The sequence below is a fragment of the Poecile atricapillus genome, chromosome 23 (assembly GCF_030490865.1).
Source record: "Poecile atricapillus isolate bPoeAtr1 chromosome 23, bPoeAtr1.hap1, whole genome shotgun sequence".
In the NCBI taxonomy this organism is placed as follows: domain Eukaryota; kingdom Metazoa; phylum Chordata; class Aves; order Passeriformes; family Paridae; genus Poecile; species Poecile atricapillus.
The window spans coordinates 1,145,000-1,161,963 of NC_081271.1; the positions used below are offsets into that span (position 1 = coordinate 1,145,000).

Here is a 16,964-nt window from a genome sequence, read left to right on the forward strand (position 1 = left end):
CAGGGAGCCTCATCCCTAGGAAATGCATCCCACACAGGGCAGGACGGGCTGGCAGCAGTGAGTGCCTGCCCTGTCCTTCCTCGCTCCCTGTGCTGCCAGCTCCCAGCAGGGTGGGACAGGAGCTGTCTGTCCCCTCCAGGGTGGCTCACGGGTGGCCAGGAGCTCTCACCCTGCCAGACTGGGTCAATCTGGGAAGCAGGAATCTCCCCTAGGCCAGGCTCAGCACTCACGAGTTGGTGGCTGCAGTTTCTCTGATCCTTGGGTTGGCTCCTCATTAATGTCACCACTGTCACATTTTCTCTTCCTGTAACTGAAGCGCCGCTGGCTTGGAGCTCATTTCCCCCTTGGCTTCCTTCCAGGTGTCCACAGTGCCTCCCTGGCCATGGCTTTGTGATTCTGAGGCATTTGATGGAGCCTGAGCCTTGGGGAACACTGCAGGGCCAGGATAGGTTTCCCCAGAGCTCCCCAAAAGAACAATCTGCTGGTCATTAACCCAGAGCTCAGGCTCCGGAGGAGCTCCACTGGTGCCTCGCTCGTTTCCAGCAGCAGGAAATAATTCCAGCTCCAGGAGATAATTCTGGGAGATGTGCCCAGGGAAGCTGTGGAGCCCAGTCACTGAAGTGCTGGAGGATGGAGCTGGATGGGGTTTGGAGCAACCTGGGGTGGTGGATGGTGTCCCAGCCCATGGCAGGAGCTGGCACTGGGTCTTTGAGGATCCCTTCCAACCCAAACCCTTCCATGATCCCACGATTCTGCTCCTGGCTGTCTCTCAGTCTCACTTTTCATACCTGAGAGCGAATCAGTGAACAGGAGAGGTTCCAAAACCGTTCCAAGGCAGAGTTTGCCCCATGTCTCTGGTGCATTTTGCCATCGGGGCTGGTGCTCTGGGGGCATTTCTGGGCACAGGCACGCCGGGGTGCTGCAGGGTGGGCTGGGGGTGGGGGTCCTGCTGATGGGAGGTGAAAACCCGAGCTCTGGTGGCTCAGCAGTGGGCAGGGGGCAGCAGATCAGCCCAGGGTGCAGCTCTGACGGGATCTGCTCTGTCCCCAGACTGGTTTGGTGTCCTGCTCCAGCTCAAGTCCCGGGAGACAGGCAGGACCTTCGTCAGCACCGAGTTCAAGTTCTACAACTGCAGCGCCCACCAGCTGTGAGTGCTCCTTCCCCTGCCCCAAGCAGAGCCAAAAACAAACCCAGGTTTGGGGAGTGGGCGCTGGGACTGGATCTGGGGGGTTGGCACACATGGTGCCCGGGTCAGGGGGTCAGGGCACACACACTGTGCCCAGGTCAGGACACACACGGTACCAGGGTCAGGACACACACACACGGTACCAGGGTCAGGGCACACACGGTACCAGGGTCAGGACACACACACGGTACCAGGGTCAGGACACACACGGTACCAGGGTCAGGACACACACGGTACCAGGGTCAGGGCACACACACACGGTACCAGGGTCAGGGGACACAGGGTACCAGGGTCAGGACACACACACACGGTGCCAGGGTCAGGACACACACGGTACCAGGGTCAGGACACACACACACGGTGCCAGGGTCAGGACACACACGGTACCAGGGTCAGGACACACACACACGGTACCAGGGTCAGGGGACACACACACGGTACCAGGGTCAGGACACACACACGGTACCTGGGTCAGGGGACACACGGTACCCGGGTCAGGGCACACACGGTACCAGGGTCAGGACACACACACGGTACCAGGGTCAGGGCACACACGGTACCAGGGTCAGGGCACACACGGTACCAGGGTCAGGACACACACGGTACCAGGGTCAGGACACACACGGTACCAGGGTCAGGACACACACGGTACCAGGGTCAGGACACACACGGTACCAGGGTCAGGACACACACACACGGTACCAGGGTCAGGACACACACACGGTACCAGGGTCAGGGGACACACGGTACCAGGGTCAGGACACACACGGTACCAGGGTCAGGACACACACGGTACCAGGGTCAGGACACACACGGTACCAGGGTCAGGACACACACACACGGTACCAGGGTCAGGACACACACACGGTGCCAGGGTCAGGGGACACACGGTACCAGGGTCAGGACACACACGGTACCCGGGTCAGGACACACACGGTACCAGGGTCAGGACACACACGGTACCAGGGTCAGGACACACACGGTACCAGGGTCAGGGCACACACGGTACCAGGGTCAGGACACACACACACGGTACCAGGGTCAGGGGACACACGGTACCAGGGTCAGGGCACACACGGTACCAGGGTCAGGACACACACGGTACCAGGGTCAGGGGACACACGGTGCCAGGGTCAGGACACACACGGTACCAGGGTCAGGACACACACGGTACCAGGGTCAGGACACACACGGTACCAGGGTCAGGGCACACATGGTACCAGGGTCAGGACACACACGGTACCCAGGTCAGGACACACACGGTACCTGGGTCAGGACACACTCGGTACCAGGGTCAGGACACACACGGTACCAGGGTCAGGACACACACGGTACCAGGGTCAGGACACACACACGGTACCAGGGTCAGGGGACACACACGGTACCAGGGTCAGGACACACACACGGTACCAGGGTCAGGGCACACACACGGTACCAGGGTCAGGGCACACACGGTACCAGGGTCAGGACACACACACACGGTACCAGGGTCAGGGGACACACGGTACCAGGGTCAGGGCACACACGGTACCAGGGTCAGGACACACACGGTACCAGGGTCAGGACACACACGGTACCCGGGTCAGGGCACACACGGTACCCGGGTCAGGGCACACACACGGTACCAGGGTCAGGGCACACACGGTACCCGGGTCAGGGCACACACACGGTGCCAGGGTCAGGACACACACGGGTCAGGACCAGGGCAGCTCCTGGCCGGGCTCCTCCACACTCCGAGAGCCTCGGCAGAGCCAGGTGGAGCCAGCCGGGAACAACCTCAACCTGCTGGTGCCCCCAAGCTGCGCGAACCCGCAATGAGAACTCGGGAAGGGAAGGGAAGGGAAGGGAAGGGAAGGGAAGGGAAGGGAAGGGAAGGGAAGGGAAGGGAAGGGAAGGGAAGGGAAGGGAAGGGAAGGGAAGGGAAGGGAAGGGAAGGGAAGGGAAGGGAAGGGAAGGGAAGGGAAGGGAAGGGAAGGGAAGGGAAGGGAAGGGAAGGGAAGGGAAGGGAAGGGAAGGGAAGGGAAGGGAAGGGAAGGGAAGGGAAGGGAAGGGGGATGGACAAGGTGGGATGCAGGAAGAGAAGGTGAGGATGCAGGAGGGGAAGGCAGGATGGGGATGGGGAAGGTGAGGATGCAGGAGGGGAAGGTGGGATGCAGGAAGGGAAGGTGGGCTGCAGCTCAGGCATGTGGGAGGCTCTGTGGTGGGGCTCCGTTTTGCTGAGGATGTGGAATCACATCCCCCCGGCACTGGAAGGCAGCAGGCAGCTGGCCAGCCTTCAAAACACATTCCCAGACCTGAAGCATTTATGGATTTCTCTCTGGAAACCAAGCAAGCTCCAGCACTGTGGGCAGGAGCTGCCAGCAGCTGCAGGGGTGGCAGGGCTGGGAGATCTCCTGGGGCAGGGGGCGAGTGCTGGAGCCACCGAGTGCCAGCACGAGGTCACTCCCAGCCTCTCTGTGCTGGTTTGGAGCCTCAAGCTCCAGGGCCTTTCCTGCTGCACTCAGAAGAGAGTTTGTGGGTTTGTGGGTTTGTGTGCTTGGCTGGCCTCTGTTTTTTCTAGGCAGGAATTCATTTTTAATTTAAATTTTGTTGTGAGCCACAGCAGAGAGCAGAGGTGGTACTGGGGTGACAGGGAATGCTGCAGTCCTGTGGGATCTGTATCCAAATCCCAGTGATTCCTGTCCTGCTGCCCCTCAGGCACAGCTGCATCCCCAGCTCCTTGTCCCTCGCCCAGGCTGGGCAGCACCAGCAGCGCTTGCAGTGGCTCCTCTGCATTGCCCTGGATTGGAATTTGCATGAGGAATGGCATTCCAGGGACCCCGTTTTCACAGAGGAGCCGAGGTTTGCATCAGGAGGGGCAGTACATCCTTCCTGGGCTGTCACTCGGCTTCATCTGCCTTCCCCTGCTGGAGATCAAGTGCCTGGGGTGGTAAATCCTGCAGCACTTCCATCACTCCGGGCTCCTCCTCCCAGGGTTCAGGGAGGGCACAGCCAGCCTGGCAGGGATGAATCACAGCGGGCAGAAAGGAGGCAGAACCAGGGCTCAGCCAGCTGGGATCTGTTGATCTGAGCCTCTGCTGCAGTGCTGGGGGTGTGGGGAGCAGGGGAGCCCTTTGGGACATCTGACACATCCCTGCCAGGTGACACGGGGAGAGAGGGACACCAGGGCCTTGGGAACCCTCCTGTGATGCTGTGACCCCATGGCTGGGGTGGCTCAGAGCTCAGGGCCATGGGTTCTGTGTCCCCAGGGAGCTGCAGGTGGGACAGGGAACTTTTAGTAAGGACCTGATGGGGTGGGGAAAGAAGCAAAGGAGGCAGCGGTCCTTGAGAAAGCTGGATGGGGATGGAAGAGCCAAGGTGGGGACCTGCTGCAAGCCTGGGAGCTCTGGATCCCTCTGGGATCCCTTGTCCTGCTGCCAGGCCTGGGGAGAGCTGGAAGCAGCAGCAGGAAACCACAGAAACCACGGAGCAGGGAGAGGTGCCAAACCAAACTAAAGCAAACCAAAGCACTGGCCTGGGTGGCCAGGGAGATCCTCCTCCCTCAGAGGGGAACTGGGAGCCCCAGCAGCCCCTGCTGGGAATTCTGGAGGCCAGGCCAGGTGAGGTGAGGTGCTGCAGACCCCAACAGGGACAGAAATGGGTCAGACAAATGAGCAATTAAACAAACTCGCTGTTCTCCCCAGACTGGCCTGTGCATGGTTAGAATGAGCTCCCCTGGATATTGAGGTCACCGGGGATGGATCAGGAGAACACAACCGAGTCACTGGAGCTCGTTCTGGTGGCAGCACTCTGGAGCTCACACTGCTCCCTGTGCCCAGCTGGCCCCTGCCTGCAGAGCTGCTCTCCTCCTCCTCTTCCCCAGCCTCGTGCCTCAGGCCACGCTGTCACTTCCCTGGTGACATTTGTCTGCCTGCCCTGGCCTCTCTCCAGCACATCCCGGGCTCTTCCCTCTGCAGGCAGCACCAGAGTGCCAGAGCCACGGGCCATTCATGGCACTGGATCCACGGGCACAGCTGATCCTTGTGCCACCAAGAGCTGCCACGTGGCAGCAGGGGTGGCCTCGGAGATGGAGGAGGTGGCAACTGCCAGGATTAGCAGCTGTCACAGCTCCTGTGGCAGCAGCGAGTGGGGAACAAAACCCACCCAGCCACTCTGCTGGCAGCTGGGTCCCCTGGGGCTGAAAAGGGACTGTGTTCTTTCAAAAACATTTCATAAACAGTTATTTTTGCTTTCCCCAACATGAATCAAAAGCACTTGCTGCACCCTCTGCACTCCAAGGCCAGGCAGAAGTGTTGCTGTTGACTTGAAGCATTTCTGACTCGTAGAACAACTGATCCCATTTTTGCCAGGCTTGCCTTCTTTTCTAGAAACCAAACCCTGGTGTCTGTGCAGTGCCCTGCTCTATTTTACACCAATCCAATGATGTGTAATAAATCCCAGCTTGCATTTCTAAGCAATGAATTGTGAGGCTGCCCCAAGTCTGTCCTTCGAGCCTGTGTGTTTCCCCACACCTGCTCCTTGGTTTTTGCTGTATCAAAACCATCCTCCCCTCCAAAGAAATCATTTTCCCAGGAATCCTGGATTTCTGGCAGGGCCTGGGGATGGCTGCAGCCCTGCCAAGGTGCTGAGCCCTGTGCTAACCCCTCCTTTTTCCCCCCAGGTGCCTGTCCTGTGTGAACAGCGCTTTCCGCTGCCACTGGTGCAAGTACCGGAACCTCTGCACGCACGACCCCACCACCTGCTCCTTCCAGGAGGGACGGATCAACGTCTCCGAGGTACCACACTGGGATTCTTCCCTTTATCCCCTGCTTTTCCAGCATAACCCACCTTCCTGTGAGCTCTGCTGGCTTCCCCGGGGTGTCTCTGGTGTCAAAAGGGGCAGAAGCAGCTTCAAACAGGGAGGTGCTGGTGTCACTGCTCCTGACCTGAGCACCAGAACCGACCCCTCCGGGGCTGTGTGGGAATGCCCGGGTTCATTAATTGAAATAATTGATTAGTTCTTTCCCCCAGGGGTGCCAGAGGCTCCTCAAAGCCTCTTCCAGCACCTTCCATCCCCTCTGCCCGCAGCCCCGGCACGCAGCGTTGCCTTTGTCCCACGCCTGCCGGGGTCTGCTCCGTGCCTCGTGCTGCCAGGGCTGGGATTTACAGCAGGACCTGCCCATGGGCTGATGGAGGAGGGAATTTCCAAAGTGCACAGCCCCGGATTTTGGAAGAGGGAGCTGGTTTGGGTTCCAGCGCCCTGGACCCAGAGCCGTCTCTCTTAGCAGTTCGTAAAAGCTGTGGGGCTCCAATCCAAAAATGCTTTTAACACTTGGAAAGGCACAGCCCGTGAGTGGCTCTGCCAGCTCTCCTGTGTGTCCCAGGGCACAGGGATCCGTGGAGGAAAGGGGTTTGTTAGCACAAATTCCTGGCTGAGCATTGCCAGGAACCCTTGGGCTGGGGTTTGTGCACTCCTTGTCCTGCCCGATGCCTCTGCCTGAAATGAGTGCAGGTCCTAAGGGAAAAATGGTTTAAAAGATGCTCTGGAAATCCTGAGAGTCCTGGGAAGTGGGAAAGGCAGCAGTGAGGACATCTGCAAATGTGAGAGAAGGAAAGGAGAAGAAGGTGTGCCCAATCCCAGACAAATCCCTGTCAGTGAGTGATGGTGATGGAGGAAAACAGAAGAGATCAGTCGGTGGTGTCAACACTGAGCTGTCAAAAAGAAGTGACTGAAGGTTTTGCCAGGCTGCTGCTGAACTAGGACTAAACTCTACTCTCGTGTCTCCCTGGCTAAAATGCTGCAGGAGGTTCAGAGGTAGAGGGGAGAGTGATTTATGAGCTGCATGTGTGAGGACCTGGGTGGGAAAATGCAAATCCAAGGATGAGCAGCGTGCCTGGGATGGGAGCGGGATGGGAAGGAGAAACATCCACCCCAGGAACAAGCCAAAGGCTTCCTCCATCCAGTTCAAAGTCAAGAAACTTCCTTTCACCTTATCAGGAGAAAGCAAAACCCTTTTCTTCTCCTTCTCTTGAGTGATGGAGGGGTTTTCCTTCACACTCTCAAAGCATCCCTGTCCCTCCAGGCTGCTCTCTGTTCTCAGGGTCTCTAACCCCTGGATCTCAGAAGTGTCTGACAAGTGCCTGCTAAAGGACAATCCCATTATCTCTGTTTTCCTCCTGGGAACACCCAGGACTCGCCTGAGATCTCACAGAGGGAGAGAGTGGAGGAGTTGGTATCCCTGGAAGTTCCTGCTGGGATCACAGGGCTGTTGTGTCTCCAAAGAGCTTCCTCTGTCATCTTCATCTTGCAGAGGTTGTTTCCTACCAGGTTTTGGGATCTCTCACACCTTCCTGGTGATTGCTTTTGATAAGGGCTGATGATAACGATACAATTTCTCTGCTGTCCATCATTTCTTCCCCAGACCTTTGAGCACAGGCAAAACCACCCCAAAGAAATGTGTTTGCTTACTTAAGAGCAATGAATTTCCTCTTCACACACAGCGTGGTGATAATGCCTTTGCTATGGGCTCTTCACCAACACAGAAATAAGTAAATGCCTCATGAAGAGTTTCCTCTCCTAAACCAATTCAGATCACAATGTTCTCATTGTGTCACGGCCTGAAGTATTAGGAAATTGTTTGTGCTTAGCCTGGCTCCCTCCCCAGCAGAGCCAGTGGTGTTTGGAGCTGGTGATCTCCGTGTCTGTGCCCTACTTTCGGTCCCCTGTGCCTCTCCTTACGTAAGGTTTACACACGTGTTCACACGGGCCTGCAAACTTGCTCGCATCTTTATATTTAATTTAAGGGAAAAATATCTTGAATATTCCCTTTTACTCCTGGCCCATCAGAATCGGCGTCCCCGAGGGATTGGATGTGTAACGAGCTCCCTTTGATGCTCCCAGGAGTTGTCTGTCTGGAGGAGGAACAGGAGCTCAAAGCCTCAGCCACTTCAGGAGGAGATGGGGAGAGAAATTCCCTCCTGGTGAGCAGTGCTCTCGCTCCTCGCAGGCTCCTGCTCCTCCTGACCGAGCTGAGCTCTGCCCTTTGGCCCTGCCTTCCATGAAAATACACCCAGAGAGCTTCTCTCATCCACCTGCCCTGCTCAGATCCAAGGGCAGAGCTCAGGGGTGCAGAGCTGGAGTGCAGAGCAAGCCCCAGAGGTGGGTGGGTGCTTTAGGAAAAGTGAAAATGTTTTTTCACATGGTTTGGGGTGCAGAGCTGGAGTGCACAGCAAGCCCCAGAGGTGGGTGGGTGCTTTAGGAAAAGTGAAAATGTTTTTTCACATGGTTTGGGGTGCAGGGCTGGAGTGCACAGCAAGCCCCAGAGGTGGGTGGGTGCTTTAGGAAAAGTGAAAATGTTTTTTCACATGGTTTGGGGTGCAGAGCTGGAGTGCAGAGCAAGCCCCAGAGGTGGATGGGTGCTTTAGGAAAAGTGAAAATGTTTTTTCACATGGTTTGGGGTGCAGAGCTGGAGTGCAGAGCAAGCCCCAGAGGTGGGTGGGTGCTTTAGGAAAAGTGGAAATGCAAAGGACATGGTTTGGGGTCCCTGGGCAATGGACACAGAGCCTTTCACAGCCTTTGCAGCGCAGGGATCCTGCAGGACAGAGCTGGCTGCTCCTGACATCCTCCCTCTCATGGGAATTTCTGAGATGGGGGAGCTCCTCTGAGCTCTCCATTTCCAGGCAGACAATTAGGAGTTAATAATTAGAGGAGCAATCATTTTCCCATCCTTTTCCTGGTTGGAGCCTTCACTGTCAGCAGAAGGTCCCTGCTCAGACCTTGCTCCCACTAAATCAGGATTTCTCCAAGAGGTTCTCGTGGGTGTGGAGCACCGATTGTCTGAGCACTTTACAGAACTCCAGATCAAGGCACTGATACCATTTTAATGTGTCTGATGTGGTTTGGTTTGCGTGTGTGTGAGGTTTTGTGATGCCTCTCTCTAAACATCTCAAACTTCCGAATGAGGAGGACTGTGGATGCATAAACATCCTTACACCCCATCCCAGAGGAGAGCTGGAACCAAATAAATCCTCTTAGCTGCCCAGAATGTGGGAGCCCGTCCCTCTTTGATGTCGGGTGTGTGCTGATAATGCCATTTCCACAGGAGGGGCGCTGCTCTGGGGACAGAGGGTTTCAGACTGGGGGATTTCAGTGCCCTTGCCACTCCTTTCAATTCCCACTGATTTTATGGCAAAATTAAATTGCCCCAGGCTGTGCCCTCGGCTGCTGAGTGCTGCTTGAAGGAAACAAAACAACACCAGCCCATCCTCATGGCTGTCCTGACAATCCCCATCCCAGATGTGCGGGAGGTGACTCCGAGCCGCATCTCAGGCCACCAAAATCAGCCAATGCGGGGCCACTCCTGACTTTGGGGAGATGCCTTGGCCTCAAATAGGGACAAAAATCCCGGTTTCAGCAAAATTCCCTCAGCTGCGAGCTGTGGAGGTGCTTTTTTCATCCGTGGCGTGGATGTTTGGTGCTCGGAGGGATGGAGCCAGGTGGGGAAGGGCTGCAGGGAGCAGAGGGAAATGTTCCTGCCTGTGACCTGTCCCTGCCCCGGGGAATTGCTGCTGTCCTCACCTCTGGCACACCGAGGGTTGTTCACAGCAGGGAAAGATGCTCTCCACGCCTGTAAATATCCCAAATTGATGGAGAGGACCCAGGTTCCAACACGTGCTGATGGTGTGGGGATGGAATTTACCAGGCTGGGCTCCAGCTGCCTTCCTTTCATGTCTGGTTTCTAAGGAACGGGGGCTGCTCTCCTTTCCAGTGGCATAAATGAAGGATAATGCGTTTCCCTGAGTGACAGGGACTGTAATTTATATCATTGGGAACACAACTGTGAACCAGGGGTTTACATTCACGTGCCAGATTGGGTTATGTTTATAACTTTAAAATAACGCGTAGCGAGTTAACGTTTGGGGAGAGTTTGCGGGGGCTTTTTGAAGATGAAAAGTACAAAACCAGTCTATTTTCTGCCATTTGGGCTAAATCCCGTAGTCAGAAGAATTGCCTGCCATTTGTAGGCAATTTTTTTTTTTTTTTTCCAAATAAGAGCAAGGAGGTTTGACCTACTAAAACTGCTCGGTTAAACACAAATAATAACCATGGGTGCTCTGTTCTGCTCCAGAGACAGCTGCAGAACGCGGGTCTTTAAGGTATTTATAGACCTTGGAGTCTTTGAGGCTAAAAAGTGTTGGAGAAGCATAAAATGTCTTTGTAAATTGTGTGTGCTGATACTTCACAGGCAGAATATTCCCCGAGAGTCTGTGCCACTCCGGCATCGGAGCCTTGTCTTCCTCCAGCAGATCTGATCCGTGTTTATTCTGGCGCAGGGAAGTCAAGGAGGATAATGAGAGGATTCTGCGTGTTTGTTTAGCGAGAGGAGGCGATAATGGCCTTTCTAACTCGCTGCAGGATTTACCTCTCATGAATTAAAAAACAAAGTAAACTGATTATGGAACAGGTTGTGTGTTCCACCGCCTTTGTTCGGGGTTTTCTGGGTGTTTCTCTCTCCTGCTGGGCAGGAAAGGCAGGATGGGGCACCCAGGAGAGGGGACGGGAGGGACCGTGGATGCTGCCAAGCCCATCCCAGCTCAGAGGGAAATTCCTGTCAAGGGAATCAGCATCCCCAGAGGCGCTGCTCCAGCTGATGATAAACCCACAACAAAATGATTTATCTCAACACTGGCTTTTGGGCCAGGGAGCAGCTGGGAGAGCGGGTGGAGGGACAAACCACCCTGCCAGGCTGTGCTCCTGCAGCAGCACCCCCGGGAGAGCCAGAACCCCACTCGGGGGCTGTGGGTGCAGGGATTTGGGGGTGCAGGAACATGGGTTTGCAAGGATTTAGGGTGCACGGAGGTGGCTGTGCAGGGATTGGGGTGCAGGAACTTGGGTTTTCAGGGATTTGGGGTGCAGGGACATGTCTGTGCAGAGATTTGGGGTGAAGGGACATGTCTGTGTAGGGTTTTGGGTGCAGGAACTTGGGTTTTCAGGGATTTGGGGGTGCAGAAACTTGAGTTTTCAGGAATTTGGGTGCAGGGACACGTCTGTGCAGGGATTTGGGTGCAGGAACTTGTCTTTTCAGGGATTTGGGTGCAGGGACATGTCTGTGCAGGGATTTGGGGTGCAGGGACATGTCTGTGTAGGGTTTTGGGTGCAGGAACTTGGGTTTTCAGGGATTTGGGGTGCAGGGACATGTCTGTGCAGGGATTTGGGGTGCAGGGACATGTCTGTGTAGGGTTTTGGGTGCAGGAACTTGGGTTTTCAGGGATTTGGGGTGAAGGGACATGTCTGTGCAGGGATTTGGGTGCAGGAACTTGGCTTTTCAGGGATTTGGGGTGCAGGGTTGTGGGTGCACATCACTGCAGCAGTAATTTCAGAAACAAACTGGAAAAGGAAAAGCCCTGGAAACTGAGCATGGAGGTTGGAAATGGCTCACAGGGGCTCCACAGGACGTGCAGGGTCTGAGCTGACCCCAACCCTCCCCAGCCCCAGCAGCTCCATTCACTCAGCTGAGAAATCCAGCAGTGCCTGCCTGCAGCAATGAGGCTCCCCACCAGCATCCTGGGTTTTCCAGAGTCTGGCATCTTCCTACGGATCTCTCCATCCCAAAATGTGGATCCCTTATTAGTGTGATCACTGCAGCTGTCAGCCAGCACCGAGGAGCTGCCTCTTTTCTGCTCAGGCTGTGCCTGCCTTGCTCGCCCCACAATCCCAATGTGACATTTCCCTTCCACTGGAACCAAAGGAATGAACAACAACAACAACAAAAAAATTAAATTTATTTTGCCCCACTCGTCTCTAATGATGGCAGAACAATTTTTGCTGGCAGCATTTTCAGCACCAGAGAGCAGATCTGGGAATGGGATGTCTGGGAAGGCAGGAGCCTTTCTTTAGCAGTCGCCTCACGGACGGAGCTGGCCGGGAAGGATAATGGTCCATAACATATTCATTATTTTCAGGACTGTGCGCTGAACTTCTCCCACTGGTGATGCAAGTGGAGATTTTTTTTTTTGTTTTCAGTCATAATGGGGTGAAGGATTCAGGCTCCAGGTTGCTTTTCCTTCCACGGGATTTCACGGGCAGGAGCGGAGCCTCTTGTCCCCTGCTGGTGTTGGATGTGACTTTGAGGTGAAATGCAAAACCTCAACCACAGGCAGGGGTTGAGTGGAAGGTGCCACGGGCGTGTGGTGCTTCAGAGAGTGAGGAATGGGCAGAGGCAGCTTGGAAGAGCTGGATGGAAAATGCTGTGAGCCCAGGGAGTTTGCTGGTGGTGAGCTGGGGCTGGATCCACGGTGCCAGGGTCAGTGGGAAGCAGGGAATGCCATTCCCTTCCAGCCTGTGCAGGAAAGGGCTTCCCTTCCCTCCCCAGCACAGCTGATGGGGTTTGAAATCACTCCTGGCTGTTAATCCGTGAAAGTCCCTGTTAGAAATAAAATAAAATAAAATATATATACGGAAAAGTGCCACTAAAAGGTTTATGAGGCTGCAGTTTCAGTTAGCGGCTCCTCCGGACCGGGGCAGCATCTGTTTCTCATTTACAGCTCCTTGAGCCGCTGTGAAACAGCTTCCCATGGCCTGGAGGGGAGCCTGCCTTGGGGAGGGGGCATTTCCCCCTGGATCCCAGCGGGTGATGGGTGTCCTGGCATTGCCATCAGCAGCATTTCCTTTCATCCCCAGGCTGGGGGACAAAGGGATGCCAGTCTGGGATTTGGCAGAGGGAAGGTGTTTGTTCTAAATTCCTGCTTTAGCTTGGGATTAATCATTCAGTGTCAGGTGCTTACAGGTACTCAGGTACCTTGTTCCATTAGATCAAAGCAAATTAGAGCTGAGCAGAATGTAAATACAGCTGATGGTCAGAGCCTTTGTCTCGGTGTTTTGCAGTTCCTGGTGTGGAAATTGAAGAAAAATTGTATTTCCCAGTGTGGTGTGCAGAGATAACGTTTGGGAAGTTGAGATCTCACGGGGGAGATGTCACACAGTTACCAGGAGCTGATAAGTCATTTTTTTGTGGTCCATCTCAGGGTTTCATTTAGACATTCTGTTTGTGCTTGGGTGAACTGGAGATCTGCTCTTCTGTGCAATGGTGTCTCACAGAGTCACAGATGGTTTGGATGGGAAGGGATCCTAAAAACCATCTCATTCCACCCCCTGCTGTGGGCAAGGGACACCTTCCACTATCCCAGACTGCTCCAAGCCCCATCCAACCTGGCCTTGGACACTTCCAGGGATGAGTTTTAAGGTCCCTTCCCACCCAAGCCGTTCTGTGATTTGGAGATAGAAGGAGCAGTTCAGGTCGGATGCTTTGCCCACCCAGCTGGCAGAGGCACGAATCCCACCCAGGAAAACACTGCCAGCCCCAGCACAGGAGCTGGGTGGGCGGTTCAGGAAGGCAGAGGTGGTGGAGCATGGAGAGGAGCAGGAGCAGAGAGAGCAGAATTTAATGTCACCTCAGAAATTAAAGGCACCTTGGCCTAATTTTACTGGGGTAAAGCAGAGCAGAACGGTGCCTGGTGGTGAGAGGGAAGCACATCCTGGGCTGATCCATCTCACTGCGCTGCACGAGGGGTCTGAGGGGTGAAATGGGATTAGGAGAAGCCCCAGTGGCTGGGAACAGCCCATCCCCTTCCAGAGCAGGGGGCTCAGCAGGGCTGGAGCAGCTGATAAGGGGCTGAGCTCCTCAGCAGGGTACAGCAGGAGCTGCTGGCTCCACAGATAAAACCCGTGGGAAGCTCAGAGCGGGGAGGACACCTTGGATTTATCCCCAGAGAGGCTGTTCCTCCTTGAGCAGCTGCAGGGAGGAAATCAGTGCCAGCCCCAGGGCACGGGGGCACGGGGGGCTCTGTGTCCTGCACTTCTCCTGCAGCTGGGATGGGCATTGCAGATGTGCTGGGACACCAGCCCAGATCTGCCACTCCTGCAGCTCCACTGATGCCTCCTTGGGCTCCCAAAAACTCAGGCCAGACAGAATGAAGGGAATTAAAAGCAGTTCTATTTATTGAAGGGCTCCCAGGTACATTTTGGGCAGACAAAACCCCTCCCAGGGGCTGCACCCAGAAATGGACCACGGGTTTTCACACATTTAAAAGTTTGGCCCATTTGGATGTTGGGGGTTAATCTTAATTACAGCTTCAGGTAATGAGGGAATTTACCCCAATTTGCTGCCTCCAGATCACTTTTGTTTACATTTCTCAGGCCTGAGGCAGTGAGGTGTCCTTGATCCCCAGGTCTGGAGGGGAATTGTTGTGTCTGCCCAAAATGGGGAAGCAGCAGCTGACACTGCAGGTGGAGTCTGGAGTTCCACACGAAAGAACTGCGGGGTTCCAAACACACGGAAAAGATCCAAGCTGAAAGCCGGAGGCATCACCAGCACACCCCACCCATAACCTCCCCCCTTCTCTCCCTGCCTCCCAGGACTGCCCCCAGCTCTTCCCCACCGAGGAGATCCTGATCCCGGTGGGAGAGGTGAAGCCCATCACGCTGAAGGCCAGGAACCTCCCGCAGCCCCAGTCGGGCCAGAGGGGCTACGAGTGCGTGCTCAGCATCCAGGGCATCATCCACAGGGTGCCCGCCCTGCGCTTCAACAGCTCCAGCGTGCAGTGCCAGAACAGCTCGGTGAGAGCGGGGATGGAACGGGCTGCAGGGAGGGTGGAAAATCCCTAATCCCCAACCCCAGGTGGGAGAACACCCCTGAGGGGCTCAGAGGTGGGGAGGAGATGCCCTGGGTGGCGGTGAGGGGTCAGCCAGGGGAAGGGGAGGAGGAGGAGGAAGAGGAGGAGGAAGAGGAGGAGGAGGGAATTCGGGAGGAGGTAAGGCAGGCTAATTCACACGCGGGGAGATAAGGAGAATCACAGAGCCCTTATCGGGGAGCTGTCAAATCCCAGGTCACGGTGGCTGGATGAATAGAGCAGGGAAGGAGGGGGAAAGGGAAACTGCTGGGGGAGAGGGGAATCACCGGTAGGGAGAGGGGAAACACCCGAGCGATGCTGCCCAGGAGCAGGGCAGGATAATCCCCCTCCCCAGGACAGGGCTCAGCCTCACCATGGGCACCCCAAAGTCACCCTGGTGGGCACCAAATGGCAAATGCCAGCCCCCCCACCCTGACCCAAAGCCAAATTTGTGTCTCCTGTGTCCCTTCACAGCTGGGGGACCAGCAGGGACAAGCCAGACCCTTCCTCTGCTCACCATGTGCTTGGAAAGGGCCCTGGGCAAACAGGGCACAGCCAGGTTGTTTTAGGCAGCAGAACAGGGTCCACTTGAATATTCAGTGCAGATGGTCTTAAATTGTTAATGAAGTTTTGAATTTTTAAAAGTTTTACTGGATATTTATACATCACTGGCCGTCTTTGGGCCTCGCAGCTTGGTGGATAATAAATGTATTAATAGTATATAGTACTTTTCCTACCCAGAGTGATTTATAAGCATTAGAGGAGAACTTTTATTGCTGTTGGGCTGATAGGGAGTGGTAGGGGGAGGATGTGAGGGCCATTCTGGACTCACAGCTTCTTGTTCCACACCAGCTGAATAAAACACAGGCAGGGTGAAGCAGTACAGTCAAAGGTGAGTTCAAAATGCACAGCTCCAGGGACAGGCAGAGCAGCCTGCCCTGCTTTAATCACCATTCCCTCGTCCCAGAGAGGATGGCAATGCTCACTCACCTTTTTAAGTTCTTTTTAGCAGCTCTTGGCTGACCTAAAGAGAGCACCAGAGCGAGGCCTGGCCAGTGCTGGGTGTGGGAATGGGAATTTCAGCATCCACTGGGAATTCAGCTGGAGCATCCAGCCTCACTCAGCCACAGCTCCAGGATGTCCATAAGAAGGAGAATAATTCCAGCCAGGCTTGGATCCTAGAGCAGGCTGGAACAGTGGCAGGGGCTCTGCACCATCTATTTTTGCTCAGCTGTTTCCTGTTCCACCTGCAGTGGGATTTTGGAGCTCCCAGTCCCCCTGGGGAGCACAAACTGGGCAAGAAGCAGCCTGAAGGCAGCAGTCCCAGTCTGGTTAACTGGAGGGGCTGTGTTGGTAAGCCAGAGACTGAGTGACGAGAGCAACCACTGTGAGTGGAGTAATTAATCTGTTACCTCTCACAAGGACTAGATCTGATTTAATTATCTCTTGCTGGTGAGGAGAAGGGACTCAAAGCAGAACCCTGGAGATGAAGTGTAAAAATGTGGTGTCTCAGGCACCAGCAGATGTTTTTAAGCAGAGAATGAAGATGGTTTCTCTCCAAAAACCCTCTTTGTCTGTGAGGGTTGTCTCCCCAAGCATTTCATTCTGGATCTCACCCCACAGTACCTCTATGATGGGATGGACATCAGCAACTTGGCAGTGGACTTTGCCGTGGTTTGGAACGGGAACTTCGTCATTGACAACCCGGAGAATCTGAAAGGTAAAATCTGCTTGAGTTGGCTTCAGTTCGTGGGTGGTGGGGGGCTGGAGAGGGGGGCAGGGATGGTGTGAGCCCTGAGGAGCAGCGTGAGGAGGAGAGCAGCTCCCTGCAGTGTTGGTGCTGCTCTCTGAGCCTTGGTTTAGGAATCCACCTGTGCAGGGGCACCTGCGGCTTGGGGGGCTGTGGTGGGCAAGTCCAGGAGCAGCTGTGTCCTGAGGGGATCCCCCAATCCCAGCTTCACCCCAAAGGGATCCCTCAATCCCAGTTTTACCCCAAGGGATCCCCCAATCCCAGTTACACCCCAAAGGATCCCCCCAATCCCAGTTTTACCCCAAGGGATCCCTCAATCCCAGTATTACCCCAAAGGGATCCCTCAATCCCAGTTTTACCACAAGGAAATCCTCCAATCCC

The 16,964-nt window shown here is 55.3% G+C and overlaps 1 protein-coding gene across 2 annotated transcripts in view; it reads left to right on the forward strand.

Annotated features, from left to right (window-relative positions):
• Window positions 1-16,964, forward strand: part of PLXNA2 (plexin A2) — a 149,024-nt gene that overhangs the window by 93,608 nt on the left and 38,452 nt on the right. For both annotated transcript variants that reach the window (XM_058855947.1, XM_058855948.1), the window contains exons 8-11: window positions 1,051-1,147; window positions 5,847-5,961; window positions 14,580-14,780; window positions 16,457-16,553. In XM_058855947.1, the coding sequence (XP_058711930.1) occupies window positions 1,051-1,147; window positions 5,847-5,961; window positions 14,580-14,780; window positions 16,457-16,553 (510 nt within the window). The remainder of the gene's footprint in view (window positions 1-1,050; window positions 1,148-5,846; window positions 5,962-14,579; window positions 14,781-16,456; window positions 16,554-16,964) is intronic.